Here is a 19,622-nt window from a genome sequence, read left to right as displayed (position 1 = left end):
TTCTCCCCCCTTCCCTTCTGAGCCCCAGAGCCAGACTCAGTGCCAGAGACCTGGCCGCTAGGGCCTTCCCCCGGTAGGTCAACCCCCCCAACAGCATCCAAAACGGTATACTTGTTTTGAAGGGGAACGGCCACGAGGGATCCCTGCACTGTCTGCCTGTTTTTTTTTCCCCCCTGACTGTAACCCAGCTATTCTTGTCCTGTACCTTGGGTGTGGCTACCTCCCTGTAACTCTTCTCTATCACCCCCTCTGCGCCCAGATGATCCGAAGTTCATCCAGCTTCAGCTCCAGTTCCCTAAAACGGTCTTTGAGGAGCTACAGTTGGGTGCACTTCCCGCAGGTATAGTCAGCGGGGACGCCGGTGGTATCCCTCACCACCCACATCCTACAGGAGGAGCATGCAACTGGCCTAGCCTCCATCCCCTCTTACCTTACAGAATATAGCTGCCCTGTGGACTAACTAGATCTCCGCCCTCCGACTCTGCTCCCAGTCAGCTGCACTCTATGTAAACTCCTGGCTCTCTTCTCACTCTTTGCGGAAATGTAGGAAACAAAATGAAAGGAGTGCCTTACTCCCTCCTCACCTAACTCCCTCAGTCACCAAACTCTCACTATAGCACTCAAATGCACCAAATTCAGCACTCCCTCAGTCACCAAACTCTCACTATAGCACTCAAATGCACCAAATTCAGCACTCAGTGCAAACAACGTCTGCACTGTAGGGGATCACATTTATACTTTGAATCTAGCCTCTTAAAACTGGCCTAATCCAATTAACTAATTAACAAGCTCCAGCTGCAAGTGCCTCCAAGTAGAAGCTTTGTTTAAAGCTGATTGAAAATTCACCTTCTTCTAAACCAAACAGCAACTTTTAAGTTAATTAACTGAATAAAAGAAAGACTAGACTTTAGATAAAAATGAAGCCTTATACTCCCTCAGTCACCAAACTCTCACTGTAGCACTCAAATGCACCAAATTCAGCAGTCAGTGCAAACCCAATAGTTGCAGAACTATTTCCATTGGTAAGGAGTTTGAGCAAGAGTTCATAACCGTCACAACAAAGCAAGGCTATTGGGTGATTTTAGAAGGCACTTCTTCACACAAAGGGAAATGGAAAATCTGTGGGACCCTCTTCCCAAAAAAGCTATATGGCTTATTCAGGTGAAAATTCCAAAACTGAGATTGATAGGTTTTCCTTGGGCACCAGCATTTAGGATTATGGAATGAAGGTGGGTAAGTAGAGTTAAACTACAGATCAGTCAAAATCTACGAGAGTAACAGAGTAGGTTTGAAGGGTTGAATGGCCTACTGGTGTTCCCCTGTGTCCTCAATAAGTTTAATTAAGAGTCTTCCTTTTTGAGACCTTATCAGAAGCCTTTTTTAAGTCTGCGTGAACATTGTTATGGGACGTTGTAGTATTCACCCCTGTTTGTATAGATTGCACATATGAGAAGTAATACGGTAAGGCTCCTGTACTACAGGTACAGGGGTAGATCCCTGCCTGCTGGCTCCGCCCAGTAGGCGGAGTATAAATGTGTGTGCTCACCGAGCTGCAGCCATTTCGGCAGCAGCTGTAGGAGGCCACACATCTCTGCTTAATAAAGCCTCAATTACTCTCTACTCTCGTCTCGTCATAATTGATAGTGCATCAATTTATTAAGCAGAGATTGACAGCGATCAAGCCAGATCGCCTGCAGCTGCACCCTCAAGCAGACAATGCCACGTCGGCCTTCGACCACTGGCTAGATTGCTTTGAAGCCTACATCGGATCAGCGACAGAACAACCCTCAAAGGCACAGAAACTACAGATCCTGTACACACGGTTGAGCTCCGATATCTTTCCCCTTATCCGGGACGCGCCCAACTACACTAAGGCCATGACGCTTCTGAAGAGAACTACACCCAGCCGATCAACAAACTCTACGCCAGGCACCTCCTGTCCACGCGGCAACAACTCCCTGGTGAGTCATTGGAAGATTTCTGGCGTGCCCTGCACGCCCTGGCAAGGAACTGCGATTGCCAAGCAGTTTCGTCCATCGAACATTCCGAACTGCTAATCAGAGACGCTTTCGTTACGGGCATAGGGTCGGCGTACATCCGCCTGCACCTCTTAGAAGGGGGTACGCTCGACCTCGCGGCGATCAGGAAACTCGCGACCTCGCTAACGGTAGCCTCCCGTAATGTACAAGCGTACGCCCCCGACCGCACGGCGACCCACTCCTGGACATCGTGGACCCCACCAGCGATCGCCCCCAGCCAACCCCAAGCCTGCGCCGCGCGGCAGCCAGCCAGCCCCGGGGGGCCCAAGTGCTATTTCTGCGGTCAGACAAAGCACCCCTGGCAGCGCTGCCTGGCGCAGAGCACACTCTGCAAGGCCTGCGGGGAGAAAGGACATTTCGCTGCGGTGTGCCAGGCCCGGTCGATCGCCGCTATAACCAGCCCCATTGTTCCTGCACCCCCCACATGCGGCCCGTGGGCACCGCCATTTTCGCCCCCGCAACTCACGTGCAGCCCGTGGGCGCCGCCATCTTCCCCCCCATCAGACCTCGTGCGGCCCATGGGCGCCGCCATCTTTAATGCCGCCGCCACGTGTGCCCCGCCATCTTCGGCGCCATTTTGGACAGCGCCTCAAGGCCCCTGCTCGTCGGTCTCCCGCTGGCAGGAGGTCCTCTCCGACGCCCTCCACTCCATCCAATCGCTACTTTGCACTGCGACTAATGCAACCCCCCATGAACGTGTCCTTGCCTTCCCTAGGAAGTCCACCACCGGGGTTTCGCATCCAACGTGGCTGGCAGCTCCAGGACTCGTTCACCTCCGCAAGCACGTGCGGCTCCACAAGGCGGACCCGTTGGTCGAGAGGGTACAGCTACTCCATGCAAACCTGCAGTACGCATACGTGGCGTACCCTGACGGCCGACAAGACACAGTCTCCCTCAGGATCCTGGCATCAGCTGGGTCCCCCCCCCCCCCCCAAATGCCCCGGCGCCACCCATCCTCCCCCCCAGCGCACCTCACCACAGCCCCTGCTCCAGGACAATCTGTCCGCCCATTGGTTCCACCCGGGGATGAAGATGAGGACTACATGCTCCCGGTGTCACCGGCGACCACGCCGGCGCCTTCATCGCCACCGGGACTGCACGCTCACAATGGAGGATCAAAGCACCTGACCGGCTAAATTTGTGAACTATTCCCGAACTGTACACTTTAAAAATGCTCACATACATGTAAATAGTTTTTCCACCACCCCTGCTGGACTCTTTTTTTAACAGGGGATGAATGTGGTAGTCACCACTGTTTGTATATATTGCACATATGAGAAGTAATACGGTAAGGCTCCTGTACTACAGGTATGGGGGTAAATCCCTGCCTGCTGGCTCCACCCAATAGGCGGAGTATTAATGTGTGTGCTCACTGTACAGCTGCAGCTGTAGGAGGCAACACATCGCTGCTTAATAAAGCCTCGATTACTCTCTACTCTCGTCTCGTCGTAATTGATAGTGCATCATACGTTCCCAGTCTGCTCAGGTTGCGAGTTGGTTAAAAAAAAGTCTGGGGGATTATTGAGGCAGTTTTCCCCTCTGAATCAATGCGGACAGTTGTTGACTATGATATTTGTCACCACGATAATCAAATGTATGATTTTAGGCAGAATGGCAGGGATGTTAATGATCTGGAAGTTTCCTGTGTCTCCTTTGTGACACATTTTGAATGTGGGCCTGTTTCCAATCCATCAATCTAATTCCAATCCGTAGTCCCTCTCCAGGGCACTACTGGTTTCCTCAGAATGATTGTTGGGTGTTTGAACAATTCTTGAACATGTGCGAAAAGGCTAGTGAAATGAAAGGCTTTATACCTACAGCATGACAACACAGGGGTATAGAAGCGACTCTACAGCAATTTGAAGCCCTGATTAGGCCACACCTGGAATACTGTCAGCAATTCTAGGCACTACACTTTAGGAATAATATATTGGCGTTAGAGGGAGTTTAAGCGTTGGTTAACAGAATAATAACAAGCCCAGGGTTTCAGGTATGAGGAAAGATTACACACACTGGAATTTTAAAGGTTAAGGGGTAGTTTGATCAAGGTTTTTGAGATACTAAATATAGAGGAGACAGAGAGATACTATTTTTGCTAGTTGAAGAGTCTAGGACTCAGAGGAATAGTCCAAAAAATAAAGCTGAAACTTTTAGGAGTGAAACAAAGAAACACTTCTACACCCAAAAGGGTGGTAAATTATCTCTCTTAGTATTAAACCAGTTGTTAATTTTAAAACTGAGATTGATAGATTTTTAAAATCCAAATGTTACTAAGGGATATAGGTCAAAGGGCATTAGGTTGCAAATTAACCATGAACTCATGAACTGGTCGAATGGTCTTGAGGGACTAAATTACTTACTCCTGTTCCTTTGTTCTTAGCACTGATCTCTTCCCTAGTCTCTTGACACTTTGAGATAATGCCATCTATTCCTGTGGATTTATTTGTATTGAGTACATTTAGCCTGCCCGAGCTTCACTTCTAATTTATACTGAAGCCATTGACTTTACTTGGCATATGTTTGTCTGGTGAGGACATGTTATTGAAGTCTTTCCCTGTGACTACTTGAAGGAAGTAATCATTCAGAATGTTTACTGTATTACGCTCAGTTTCAAACCTGATTTTGTCTTTTATTGGTTTGTTCTTCTGCCCTGACTGACTTGTCGCTGTTGTGGTACAGAATGATGGCTTTTAATATGCTTCCCTGCTTCACTGTTCTGCCTAGTAACTGCAACAGCAGAGTAAAGCTGGCCAGGTGTTGAAAGGTTTAATGAGCAAGACGCTGTTCTGTTTGGCACTAAGTCATGTAGGCCAAAAGAGACTTGGTTTGATTCCTGCTCTCTGCTGAGTTTGTTTATCTCGGCTTAGGTAGTGACTGGAATGCTGCATCTTGGTGCATCTTCTAGCTAGAAAGGGAAGAAACCAACTATCGCTCCTACTCATGATCACTAATTACCCTTGCCAGAAAGTTGTGTCAGCGCCATTGCTGAGCTGGAATAAGATTGCCGTCAGCGTCGCCACAGGAATGATAAAATGGCTACTTGACTTGAAATACTTTAAGGTTTCTGAGACATGAGCACCGAGACTCTGCTAAGAGTCTATGTTTCACAAGGTGTGGAGCTGGGAAGGGGGTGGGAAGAGCAAATTACAAGTGAAGGCTTGTGGGGATAATATTAGAAGTGGTTCCATGATAACAGGAAGTCCATTTGTGGGGAAACAAGTTTCCCAATCACATCTGAGTTGCCACTTTTTTTGGTTTGCCTTCAGGCCTCCCGTTCCTACCTGACCACATCACCTTGGCACTCAACCGCAAGCCACCTCAGGAAGGGACCAGTGCAGAAGCAACTTAGTAACCAGCAGGTAAGCTCCTCCATAACATCACTCCACAAGGTAGGAACTTCAACTATTAACAAAAGAATTTTCCCTATTTCCATCTCTGGGCTAATTTTTAGTTATTTCAAGTCACTCGTTGGAATTTGGAATTTTCACTGATTCATTACAATTAGCTTATCCACTTAGGCATATTTTCCTGGACAATTACATTGAAAGCTCCATAAGATTCCAAATAACCCCGCTGAAATTATAACATCTGCCTGAATGGAAAGTCTTATTGTGTTCATTTATTATTTGAAAATTAAATTCACCATTCCCCAATAAGGGTGGCATGGTGGCACAGTGGTTAGCACTGCTGCCTCACAGCACCAGGGACCCGGGTTCCGATCTTGGGTGACTGTCTTTCTGGAGTTTGCACATTCTTCCTGTGTCTGCGTGGATTTCCTCTGGGTGCTCTGGTTTCCATCCACAGCCCAAAGATGTGCTTGTTTGGTGGATGGGCCATGATAAATTGCCCTTAGATGGGGTTCCGGCGATAGGGTGGGGGATTGGGCCCAGGTATGGTGCCCTTTCAGAGGGTTGATGCAGACCCAATGGGCCAAATGGCCTCCTTCTGCACTGTAGGGATTCTAGGATTCTCAGGCAGCCATTATAATCCAGGTGCTCCGGTTTTCTCCCACAGTCCAAAGATTTGCAGGTTAGGTGGATTGGCCATGATAAATTGCCCTCCGTTCCAAAAAGGATAGGTGGGGTTACTGGGTTACGGGGATAGGGTGAAGGCGTGGGCTTAAGTAGGGTGCTCTTTCCGAGGGCCGGTGCAGACTCCATGGGCCGAATGGCTTCCTTCAGCACTGTAAAGTCTATGATAATCTATGATAATCTATAAATATTTCTTGTGTTGATTAAGTACATCGTTGATAATATCCTCAAATCACAGTTCTACTTTTGGTATTCACTAATCAATTTTTCTCTGCACGTTCCACCAACAATATTTGCAGTTAAATTCCATTCAAAAATGAGTCGCCTAGATGCAGTCACAATGATAGTTGCCCAGTCACTCGTGAAAACAAAATTCACAAAAATGGTCATGTTACATTGTTCTTCAATCAATTCACCTTCTGATTACAGTAATGACTGTCCCGCTCCTATGTGTGGCCAACCATACTCATTGGCTCCAATAGTATTTTCCTGACTTTATGTAGACCTCCCCTGACAGTCATGGACCACCTCCTCCAGCTGAGACCCAATAATCTGAGTTCAATCCTAACCACATTGCAGTTTGTGCGAGTCACCATGTTGCCAACAAATCTGGGCCTTTTGCCATCCTTGCCTCAGTGCCGCTGCAGCCTAAGGCCCTGGACTTCCATCCCCCATCCCTGTTCTTTACGAGCCTCTGGCTTTGCTACTCGCTCCCTTCTCTCCTGAGTCCCTGCACCAGAATTCGGGGATCTGTCCCCTTCAATCTCTTTTTGATAAGATAGAACACAGTAAATTTGTTGATTGCTTTAATAAAAAAATTATTTACGAATAACCAACTTGTGCACTCAAAGTATATCCTTTAAAACATGCACGAGGTTAATACAGTTTTTGCTGAAATAATGGAAGTAATGACAAAAGTAAGTGAGAAGTGTAAGTCAAATATTCAATGCTGAAGTTTTAAAAACAAGTTATATGGGAATCAAGTACAATTAATTTTAAAACTCTTTTTAATGCTTTTATATTATAGTTACTCTTTTCTGTCCTTAAGCAAAGCCACAGCATATATGAAATTATAATCTTAATAGGAGTCATCTATAACTGTCAGGAAATGGGTACAAAGTGCATGCTTGAAGTGGATAACATATAATTTGAGCTTTATAAAGAGGTTGAACCCAGTGCATTTTGAAGCCAACCTTGTTGAGGCTCTGTTGATGTAAAAGATGAAATTCTGTGTTATGGAGAGAGCTGATCTGGTGGCTGGTCTTGCACAACAGACTCAACTTAATCCCACAAGCCAGCCTCAATTTAAATCATGCTCTACAGTGGAAGCTTGGAGGCAATATGACAGTGTGAAGACAGAAAGAAGACCAATAATGGGACATGTCTTGAAAAAAAAAAGGAAATGACAGGGTAAAGCTTACGAATTAAGAAGTCAAAGGAAGCAATAGATAACAACTATTGCAAAAGAAGCATCAGAGACTGTGACATTGAATGATGCGCTCAAGAAGAGAAGAAAAAAGAGAAAACTGTGCACAACAGATATTAAGAAGAGGGGGAATACTGAGGGTCAGAGATTAGAGAGGGTTGAAAGTGAGAAAGGTACATGGTGGCACTATCTGATAGAAGCAAATAGGCCAGGTCAATTGAAAAGGGAGAAAGAGAAGAGGGAAGACCAGATCCGATAGTTAAGAAGGAACAAAAGAAGAAGAATACCGGAAGAGTTTAACTCTGGGTGGTAAATTAGGGAAAGGTAGTAATTTGGACAGGCTCAACTGTAAGATACTATAGTATCGGTAAATATTCCACTGCCTGAAACCCCCCCCCCCTCCCCCACCCCCAGTTGTGATACCTTGTGCATCACAATATATATAATCCATCCCCATGGACGATGGTAATTAATGGAGGTGATGGGGGTCTCATCCACTAGTTGGAGAGCTGACAAGATCCCCATGTCACCTTTTTTAGCCAAGGCCAACCAAATGAAGTGCCACTCAGGCACTTAATTAGACAAAAATGGACCTCTCTCGGATCAAGGACACTGGGATGGAAGTTCTAATGCTGAGATCTGCCTGACAGATAGAGAATTAATGAGCAGCGTCACTGGGAAGGTGGTAGCTGCTGCCAGTACAACACCCATCCTATATTGTCGGTGGATCCCAGACTGCAGATAAGTGATGGCAGGAGACGAGTGGTCAGGTCCCTTGATCAGGTTCTGAGTGCCTTTGAATGAGGCAAGGCCCCTGGGAGCCTGGAAGCAACCCCAACAAGTGTTTGTCATGCCCTCTACATGACAATCCTTCTACCTGCCACAGGATGAATACTAGCAGCGACGGGATGAGGGCCTTGTGTCAGCATTAATTGCCGTGGAATTAGTGGGTTGAAACAAAATGGGGTGGGGTCTCCACCTGCCAATCTTCCAACTGATAAAATGCTCCAGCCCACTACGAAACTCACAAAAGGGGAGGTCACTAAATTCAGCTCCATATGATCATTCCTTTTAAGGGACACAAAATCAAGGATTGAAACCATTTTTCAATTGTTCTCCTATCAGGTGAGACCCTATAGTGATTGAGGGAAGGGGGTGGATGGGAATTAACGATCGGATACAAACATGTGGATTCATTTTTGTGGTATTGCTTCAGAGGTGGAACGTTGTCACATTTTGGAAATGCTGCTTTGTGAATGGAATAGGAAAAATAATCCTCTGTTGGCCTGATTATCGTGACAGTTATGGATGACCCCTTAAAAAAACAGATATTTAAAGCATAAGTTTGCAGAACAAGTGACAGGACTAAAAATGTCTGTGCTATTTGTGCAGGTGCTAAGATGATCAGAGCAAATCTGATTGAAATTGGGCTTAAATATTAATTAGGCTGCAAAACTGCAGCACGGTGGCACAGTGGTTAGCACTGCTGCCTCACAGCGCCAGGGACCCGGGTTCAATTCCGGCCTTGGGTGACAGCGTGTGTGGAGTTTGCGCATTCTCCCCGTGTCTGCGTGGGTTTCCTCCGGGTACTCCAGTTTCCTCCCACAGCCAAAAGATGTAGTTGGGTGGATTGGCCAGCTAAAATTGCCCTCCAGGGATGTTGGGCTGCGGCAATGTGGGGGGAGAGTGGGCATGGGTGGCTTGTTCTCTCGGAGGGTCTTTGATGACTCAATGGGCTGAGTGGCCTCCTTCTGCACTGTAGGAATTCTATGATTCTATGCTGGACTTCATAGGAAAGTGTCCTAGTATACATCAATGCCTTCAAGTGAGAAGGAAATATTGCATATAAAATGAACCACACTTCACAAGTACTTTATTGGCTGTGAAGTAGGTTCATACAACCGATGGGCATAAAATTTGCTGTACAATTGCAAGTCTTTCTTTTCAATTCTCTGGAAACAGTTAAATGGTGAGTTTATACTGGAAACTTAGAGAATCTAGAAAACCATGTGCTGGATTCTCCCCCGGCGGGATGCTCCGTTTTGCGGAGACTCCAGCCCCATGTCTGCTTTGGAGAAATGCTATATGTGTCGTGGAAAACCCAGGGTTGGACCTACTTGGAGGCAGTTAAAGACCCAATTGATAGATGTAGGAATTTCAGCAATATTGTATGATATGTATTTGGTGCAGTAAGGGTTAAAAGCCTGGGTTGGGTGACGTACTGCTGCCTCACGGCATGAGGATCCGGGATCGATCCCGGCCATGGGTAAAAATCTTAGCTGTCTTTTAAATCAGGATTTTTAAAACATGCCTGATGCAGTCATACACATTCCAACCCAGGCTTTTTTAAAAATTCAGGGCCAATTTTGTGTGGCCAATCCACTACACTGCACATCTTTGGATTGTGGAATTTGAACATTCTCCCCGTGTCTGCGTGGATCTCCCCTCCACAATCCGAAGATGTGCAGTGCAGGTGGATTGGCCACACAAAATTGCCCCTTAATTTAAAAAAAAGCCTGGGTTGGAATGTGTATGACTGCAGCAGGCATATTTTAATAATCCTGGTTTAAAAGACAGCTAAGATTTTTGGAGCCAGAGACGCAATTAAAGCATCATGTTCGAATGGACTTTTATCGAGATTGAGGGTTCGCTGGGGAGTAGATAATTAGAGACGTGGGGTGGGATCCTCCGACCCCCCGCCGGGTCGGAGAATCGCCGGGGGCTGGCGTGAATCCCGCCCCTGCTGTGTCCAGAAGTCTCCACCACCAGAGATTTGGCGGGGGCGGGAATCGCGCCGCGCCGGTCGGCAGGCCCACCCCTGCCGATTCTCCGGCCCGCGATGGGCCGAAGTCCCGCTGCTGGAGTGCCTGTCCCGCCAGCGTGGATTAAACCACCTTTTGAACGGTGGGACAAGGCGGCGCGGGCAGGCTCCGAGGTCCTGGGGGGGGTTCGCGGGGCGATCAGGCCCCGGGGGGTGCCCCCACGGTGGCCTGGCTCGCGATCGGGGCCCACCGATCCGCGGGCGGGCCTGTGCCGTGGGGGCACTCTTTTTCTTCTGCCTTCGCCATGGTCTTCACTATGGCAGAGGCGGAAGGGACCCCCTCCCCTGCGCATGCGTGGGGATGACGTCAGCAGCCGCTGATGCTCCCGCGCATGCGCCGACCCGCGTCGCCCGGCGAAGACCTTTCGGCCCCGGCTGGCGTGGCGCCAAGGCCATTCCCGGCAGCCGGTGGAGCGGAAACCGCTCCGGCGCGGGCCTAGCCCTTCAAGGTGAGGGCTTGGCCCCCAAAGGTGCGGAGACTTCCGCACCTTTGGGGTGGCCCGACACCGGAGTGGTTCCCGCCACTCCATTACATCGGAACCCCCCGCCCCGCCGGGTAGGGGAGAATCCCGCCCATTGTGTTCAGCTTAGTGAGATGATGTAGTTAATGGGAAGAAGCAGCGGTTGAAGCAGTCCGATATTGAGGTTCTCAATGTTATTTAATAATAATAATCTTTTTATTGTCACAAGTAGGTTTACATTAACACTGCAATGAAATTACTGTGAAAAGCCCCTAGTCGCCACATTCCAGCACCTCTTCGGATACACAGAGGGAGAATTCAGAATTCTCAGCCAGTACAGGAATTGAACCCGCGCTGCTGTCCTTGTTCTGCATTACAAACCAGCTGTCTAGCCCACTGAGCTAAACCAGCCCTTTCTGGCTGGAAAGTGAGCTGATAGGTTTCATGAAGAAAAACAGCCAAAGAGTCTGCATGTATACGCCAGCCGCCAGGCAGTAAAAAGGAGGTACCAGACTAATTAAACCAAAAATGCAGCTGAGAGTATCAGACTGGTAGGTGGGTTGTAAATGCAGCCACTTGAAGAAGTGCAGCTTTTCGAGGATTGACATTCGGCTATGTCCAATACAGTAACCATTGATCATTAATTAGCACAACTTTTGAGTGTGATACAGCAGTGCCACAGCATATATTAGTTCTATTCCAAAGCTGATACTTTTTCTTCCAAAGGAAAATAATGTTTATTACTCAAGCTTGTTATAGAAAAAAGATGCTCAAATGTACTTCTGATCAATAAAAATAATGAAATTACTGTTTCGCTCATTCAAAATAGTCAAACCCCATGAGCTAGTGTGGATATTACAATGCAGATGTAGAGTATCTATGATTAATGAGCTGGGAGTTGAATGTGTTTTGCTCCATTAATCACCGTCATGCTATAGGACTGTCCAGCTGAAAAACTGTTTGCAAACAGCACACCTGGAGCTGTTAATAGCTCGCCGTTTCCTTCATACAATGTTACCTCTTCCTCGACAGAAACAAAGATATGCAGAACTAGTTTGTGCAAAAGAATCCTGAATGTGCTCCTCCTTAGGTGATTAGTTGCAGTGACAGATACATCAGCATGACACTGTCATTGGATTATTTGTTGGAAATTTGAACAGGCATTATCACACAGAAATTCTGTACTGGGGGAAAAAAACACCAGAATTTTGTGAAGCAAACAAACTGTAGAATCACCCCCCACATGATTGCGGGTTGTTGGTGTGGCAAGGTCACACTGCCTCGATTCTGAAAATAGCACTGCTTTCAAGGTTGCAGTGAAGCGGCACAGTGCTCCTGTGCTAAATACTCCTGAACGAATCAAGTGCTTAAAGTTCAGTTTCTTCTGACAACTGAGCTTCTTCAGTCATGAAGTACAGTTACTGGAATAATGCGTCTGATCATCTCTGTTTCAATCTGAAATTACACGTCCCTATACGGAACTGACAGTGCATAGAGATAGATGGTTCACTCCAGAATGCAATTCAAGGCAGCACGGCATAATTGCACTGAGTCGTTGCTGTTTAATTATATTCTCAAATCATATTCAGGTTTGATTGTATTTTCCCCGGTGGCCCACGCTCCTAAATTATTCATATTATTTCATCAGGAAAGTTCGTAAATGCAATGGAAATATTCTTGTGATGCCATTTTGCTGAAGATTTGTTCCATAAAACTTGACGGAAAAGGATTTGTTTCCAAAAGTGACGCAAGACCAACTTACGAGCAAAGCTTGGGCTCGTGGAACAAAAGGGCAGTGGCAACATAGATATGAAATTGGCTCAGTGACACGAAACAGAGAGCAGTGGTGGATAGTTGTTTTTCAGACTGGAGGAAGGTTTATCATAGACTTCCCCAGGGATCAGTGTTAGAAATCCTGCTCTTCCTGATAAATAGTAATGACTAGACCTTGTTGCAGGGGGCACAATTTAAAAATTTGTGGACAACACGAAACCTGGAAGTATTGTGAACTATGAGGAGGATTGTGTAGAATTTCAAAAGGACATGGACAGGTTGGTGAAATATGCAGACATGTAGCAGATTAAATGCAGAGCCGCGTAAAGTGATTCAATTTGGTAAGAAGAACACAGAGAACCAAATAAAAAAAGGAGTACAATTCTAAAGGGGTTGCAAGAGTAGAGGGATCTGGTTGCATATGTGCACAAATCATTTAAGGCGGAGGGCAGGTGGAGAGAGAAGTTAATGAAGTATATGTCATCTTGGACTTTATCAATAGGGGCGTGGAGTTCAAAAACAAGGAAGTTATGTTAAACCTGTGGAAAACACTGGTTCGGCCTCAGCTGGAGTATTGAATCCAGTTCCCGGCACTACGCCTCAGGAAGGATGTGAAGGCATTAGAGAGAGTGCAGTAAAAAATCACTAGAATGGTTTCAGCTAAGAGGAACTACAGTTATGTAGAGGGCTTGAAGAAATAGGAATTGTTCTCCCTGGAGAAGAGAAGGTTGAGAGGAGATTTGATAGAGGTGCTCAAAATCCTGAGGGGGGTCTGGACAGAGTAGATAAAGAGAAACTGTTCCCATTGGTGGAAGGGTGGAGAACGAGAGGTAATTGGCAGAACATTTCTTTTTTGGCTAATACCTGGAATGTACAGTCTGAGGATGTGGTGGAGATAGGCTCAATCAATGCATTCATAAGGGAATTGGATCATTCCCTGAAATGGAAAAATGTTCAGGCCTGCAGGAAAATTAGGGACACCTTGGACTGGAAGTTCAGGATTTTTATATTTGCATTTAAATTTGTACAGAGAGTGCTTCAGTCCCACCCATAGAAGCCTTTCAGTGCAGAAGGGGGCCATTCAGCCCATCCAGTCTGCACTGACCCTCAGAAAAAGCACACTACCTCCCCCCGCCCCCGATCACTGTCATCCAGCAACCCCACCTAAACTACATGTCTTTGGTCCCTAAGGGGCAAATCTGACATGGCCAATCCACCTAACCTGCACATCTGTGGACTGTGGGAAGAAACCAGAGTCCCTGGTGATATGAGGCAGCAGTGCTAACCACTATGCCACCATGTTACCCTCCTCCATATTTTCACAGACAAATGAACTGCAGCATAAGATAGGTAAATGGTGGCTTGAAGTTGCATTACATGATTTTTAATTCTTAGCCCCCAGCCTCTGACCTGCTTTGTTAGCTGTAAAACATTCTTCTGCAATTTTTGGGCTAAAAATTGGTTGTGCTAGTTTTTTGAGCATAGAGGGCAGAATTCACAACTTTCCTGCGATAATGAAGATCGAGGACCGGGATAATCTGTGTGAGCAACTTTTTGCATAATTGCAGCCTTAACCTGAGCAGCTTCAATGTTGCTTTTCCTGACTGCCTGGGGCCTCTGTGCAGAGCAGGACGGCCCTAACGGTACCGTTTGTTGATCTTAAAGGCAGGCTGCATCTTGAAAGGAAGCTGTACAAAAATATTGCTGCAATGTAAATTATTGCAACATAAAATAGGGGCTGGTTTAGCACAGTGAGCTAAGACAGCTGGCTTGTAATGCAGAACAAGACCAGCAGCGCGGGTTCAATTCCCGTTCCAGCCTCCCCGAACAGGCGCCGGAATGTGGCGACTAGGGGCTTTTCACAGTAACTTCATTGAAGCCTACTTGTGACAATAAGTGATTATTATTATTATGAACACCAGGGTGGGCAGAGGCTCCAGAATGATGGATGCATTGCTAGAAGCATTAGCGTTGCAGATGAGCAGGAGAAAATGAGATGCCATGGGTCAATGGCAAGCCAAGTATTCTTCCAAACAACCCTCAGAAGGAGTGGTGAATCAAGATAGCGCCGCACAAATCTAAGTAGCAGCAGTGGGAAAAATGGTGAGAATTGTTAAGGGCCAGGGCTTAGAAACTCCAAAGTATATTATGAAGTCCACCTGACCTAAAACCTTTATGTTGAAATTGGCTAGGATGAGCACAAGAGCCTTCCCTCCAGGTGTGATTCAACAGTCTTCCCAGACACTTTAATAAAAATAAGCTATATTCTAAGAACTTAGTTAACATATATAGGTAAACACACAGCAAGAATGTTTATCAATTACAAACATAAAGACACCCCACAGCTACAGTAATCTATGTATAACCCTTAATGAATTCCCCCTTAACTGTTCCAATTCAAAAACAAAATCCCATAAACCAAAAACCCCTTTTCAAGGACGTGGCCCAGCACTCTGCATTCCCATTTGAATAAGACTAGCTTTCCCTGAGATTCTGACCCCGTCTCACTAGCAGGTTCACCCCTTTCGGAAAGCAAATTATATCTTTAGTTACCAAAGCAATAGCTATAATCAATGGGGTTTTTTCTGGAACATCTCTTTAAAATGAAAATAGAGAGAGACAGGCCAAAACACTTATTTTCTCTGACTGTAGTCCATCGCAGTCAAAACCTGAAAGTGAAACTAAAAGCAAACCTCACAGCCACAGCTCAGCTCCACCCACAAAATGACATCACTGAAGCCATCTGACAAGACAAAAACCTTTCTTAAAGGGACACCCCCATGATAGAATGTAGTCAAATCGTAAGCACCAATGCTTTGAGTGACGGTAGGTCTATGTCAAATGATGTTCCAACTGTTAATGATGCGGGGGTAATACTGGAGAAGTGCAGAACCACTTGAAAGCATGGACTACCATAAGCAATGCCATAAGTCACTTACTCCAGAGTTTCTTCTTTGCTGCTGGATAAAGGATCCGTAAAGGTAGCTGAGTCAATGTAACAATGCAAGCCTCTTGGGAAACATGAAGCATTACATATTTTACATTTTTTAACTGATGAAACTGTTTTCAGTTGGATCTATTTGCTGTGTATTTCTAGGAACCTAGAGACGGGATCTTTAATATGGACCCCAATGGTGCTCCGGAGTCCCATGTAGATGAACACTTGCAAGAATTGCCTTTCACACAAGTGCAAGCACCAATCCTCGCCCTGCGAACAGAGACTGGAGGGTAAGAATATAATTTGTATTGAAATCAGGCTGAATCTTTCCAGAATGTATTGTCAGAAAAAACTATGTAACTTGAATTTGGGAAATATTTCATTAATTCTGGCCGGTTGGCTAGCTTCGAGATCTTTAGCTGCAATGGTCTCATAGATTTTGCGAAACGGAATTCCTATCAGTGATAGTAGTTGATTTAGAGTCAACTGTTGCCTTTGAAAGGGAGCTGTGCTGGTACTTTGAATCCATAGAATCTCTACAGTGCAGAATGAGGCCATTGGGCCATCGAGTGTGCACCAACCCTCTGAAAGAGCACTCTACCTAGGCCCACTGCCCTGCCCTATCCATGTGACCCCGCACATTAATCACGGCCAATTCACCTAACTTGCACATCTTTGGACACTAAGGGGCAACTTAGCATGGCCAATCCACCTAATCCGCACATCTTTGGATTGTGGGAGGAAACCAGAGCACCTGGAGGAAACACATGCAGACACTGGGAGAACGTGCAAACTCCACACAGACGATCACCCAGAGCCGGAATCAAAACCGGGTCCCTCGTGCTGTGAGGCACCAGTGCTAACCATATTGAGAGAACATAACAACGCAACTAGGTTTCTTTCAGTGGAAATGGGAGATATGCAAGTGATGTTGAAGAAATATCCCCAATAGAATTATTAACGGGGTGAGCGTTTTTATGCTCATGCATTTGTTAAGCCATTTTTTAAAAGATTATCCTGTTACAAATATATGGTTGATCAATCAGACCAGCTCCTTGAACTCCACTCATTTAACAATTCTTTATTCAGGTGAAAATTGGCCCTCAATTACAAAAGTCAGTCAAACAAATAGACTGAAAATGGGTTAGACATGTTGATGATTTCTCTTTTATGCTAATAACTGTGGAAGATTGGGCAGCACGGTGGCACAGTGGTTAGCATTGCTGCCTCACGGCACCGAGGTCCCAGGTTCGATCCCGGCTCTGGGTCACTCTCCGTGTGGAGTTTGCACATTCTCCCCGTGTTTACGTGGGTTTCGCCCCCATAACCCAAAGATGTGCCGGGTAGGTGGATTGGTCAAGCTAAATTGCCCCTAAAATTGGAAAAAATGAATTGGGTACTCTAAAAAATAAAAAAACTGTGGAAGATCTACATCCCCTTTTCCGGCTGCCCAGAATTTTATCTTGACATTATCTGCTAAAATGGCGAGTAGACTAAGACCGTGTGAGCCAAGCCTAATGTAGAGATAGGTGCATCTGCATAATAATTCACTTTATTTGTAAATTGAAGGAAAATATGCCCAGGATTTTAAATTAATGTCTGCATTACTCTTCTGAGAATCAGAGTCCATAAGACATTAACAACACCTCTTCAGGCAATTCAAAATCTTCTCCTGTTTTTATAAGATATCTTTTCATAAATACTTTTCTAATTGACACAATGGTGTCACATACCAAAGCCAATCAATATCTTCAAATGTTTGTCTGTGTACTTTCTGGCTTTGCAGTGGTAAAATTTACTTCAAATCAACCTCATCCTACCTAGAAGTTCTTCTATGGTTCAGGTTACTCACAGGGGAAATCATCAGTACTTGCACTTACATATTCTGTTCAAAGTCTCCAGATTCCTTAAGTTTCTGTTCTCTCTGAGATCCACAGCATTAGAACAATGTAATGAGAGTGTCTACGAGCAAGTTCTTCGCCATATAATTACATTGTGGCACAAGTCAGTACTCGCTACAGCATAAATAGAAAAGACGGAATTAAGGTTATCACAGTTTTAGTTATATCAGACCATGCTGAAACCTGTCAGAGGTGGAATTAGCAATATTTTGTCCCAGTTTTCTAATGGAATTTTAGAGTGCCATAATTTCAGTGAGCAGCCTTTTCTAAAATACCGTAATGAAAAACTGAGAATTAATTTCCGGGTCACCAACTCAAAGAACATTATCAACTTTAACAAAGCAGAATATAAAACGAGCAGTTTTAAAATTTCTTTTGTATGTGAAAATGTGCACTGTTTAACAATGATTAACAATGAGTACCATGAATGACCCAGGAGTTGTATACTTGAGGTTGAGAATCTCAACTAATTAGGACACTGAAATGTCACTTTATGCTTTAGTTAGCCTGGGGTATAACATTTAATCAGATGGATGGACCACGATAGCTGAGTAGTTCATCCATTCTTCATGAAGAGGCAGCAATAGAGATTTTTGTTTGTGTGTTCTGGACACATGAGAGGGCACTTGGATCCTTGTTTATTCAGTGGCAAAGTAGGACTGATTGACTAGTCCGTGGAATTGTAGATGTGATCTCCATCATTACTGGAAAAACTCATTATTTCATTGTTCGTGAAATGTTAAAAAATCAAGCATAAAACCTAATACTAGAACCCGAGGGCACAGCCTCAGATTGAAGGGTCGATCCTTTAAAACTGAGATGAGGAGGAATTTCTTCAGCCAGAGGGTGGTGAATCTGTGGAACTCTTTGCAGCAGAAGGCTGTGAGGGCAAATCACTGAGTGTCTTTAAGACAAGAGATGAATTAATGAATATTTTTGATTAATACGGAGATCAGGGGTTATGGGGAGAAGACAGGAGAATGGGGATGAGAAAATATCAGCCATGATTGAATGGCGGAGCAGACTCGATGGGCCGAGTGGCATAATTCTGCTCCTATGTCTTATGGTCTTATATCTATTTCCCTTAATGTTGCCTGTGATCGTTGCATTCTCATGGTGCAGCGTGTGCACAATGCAATGTACAATCTATAGCCTTAAATCTAGTCGGGCACTTGCTGGGGTGGAGGGTAGATGCTAGCTTTGTGGTAATGCCACTGGACTAGTAATCCAGAAGCCTAGGCCAATGATTTTCAAACTTTTTTACGCGGGACCCACCAGTGATAGTTTCTATAACCTGAGTTGGTAGTACCCTCAGTTCTGAGTTGGAGGGTTATGAGCTAAAGTCCAATTTAGAACTTGACCGCATAAACATACATCGACAGTGCAGTCCTAAAAATTAGATGTTAAACTAAGGGCTCATCTACCTGTTCAAGCGGACATTAAAAATACCACAACACTGTTTGAAGCAGTGGAAAAGGTTCTGTTGGTAGGTAACATTTATTCCTCAACTTACACCATCAAAGCGAAACAGCTCGTGCATGCAAACCTTCCAGCAGCGACAAAGTTAACAACCAAGCATCAAGACAAAGGGCTGAATTCTCCACATCCCGATGCCAGCAGCTAGAATTGTGATCAAGCAGAGAGTAGCGGGGAACGCAAAAATCGTAAGTTGTGCCCAGCGCCATATCAGACGGCGTGCTCCTGTTCCCCACTGGAGGCATTAGTGAAGTTTGCATCCTGCGCCGACGGGCCTATGCAACACCAGCATTTAAATCTCATTAGCAAGTTGGACACAATAATGCTCCACCCCTCTCATGGGAGTCCCGTGGGATTGAATTGGTGCAAGAAGTTAGAAGCATATTTACCAGCAGGACGGGGCGCCATGGCTGCTGAAGGGGTGTGAGAGGGTAAAAAAACTCTGAGAACGTATTGGGCTTGCTGGAGGCATGAGCCTGGGCCGGGGTCATGGCAGGAAATGATTTGGTGACAATTCCGTGCACTCGGGGTGTCCCCTCGGGATCGGGGTGGCCTGGCTCATACCACCGTTGCTGCAATGCGTGATTTAAATGCACCCCTCTGGTGCGACTTACCGGCTCCTGGCTGTTCATATTGCTGACTGCTCACTATGTTCTGTAAATACTCAGAGAGCCTCTGGTCATGTGGGAGCCAATCCTGGCCCCCTTCTGGAAACCCTCATACCCCAGCAGTATCATAAAAGGAATGGGCATGGCC

The 19,622-nt window shown here is 45.6% G+C and overlaps 1 protein-coding gene across 5 annotated transcripts in view; it reads left to right on the top strand.

Annotated features, from left to right (window-relative positions):
- The window catches only part of nphp4 (nephronophthisis 4), a 770,918-nt gene that overhangs the window by 534,111 nt on the left and 217,185 nt on the right, over window positions 1–19,622 (top strand). For all 5 annotated transcript variants that reach the window (XM_072478481.1, XM_072478484.1, XM_072478483.1 and 2 more), the window contains 2 exons: window positions 5,306–5,398; window positions 15,649–15,779. In XM_072478481.1, the coding sequence (XP_072334582.1) occupies window positions 5,306–5,398; window positions 15,649–15,779 (224 nt within the window). The remainder of the gene's footprint in view (window positions 1–5,305; window positions 5,399–15,648; window positions 15,780–19,622) is intronic.

This window comes from Scyliorhinus torazame, chromosome 16 (genome assembly GCF_047496885.1).
Source record: "Scyliorhinus torazame isolate Kashiwa2021f chromosome 16, sScyTor2.1, whole genome shotgun sequence".
NCBI classification, from domain to species: domain Eukaryota; kingdom Metazoa; phylum Chordata; class Chondrichthyes; order Carcharhiniformes; family Scyliorhinidae; genus Scyliorhinus; species Scyliorhinus torazame.
Note: the sequence above shows the minus strand (reverse complement) of the source record. Positions and strands in the feature narration are given on the sequence as shown.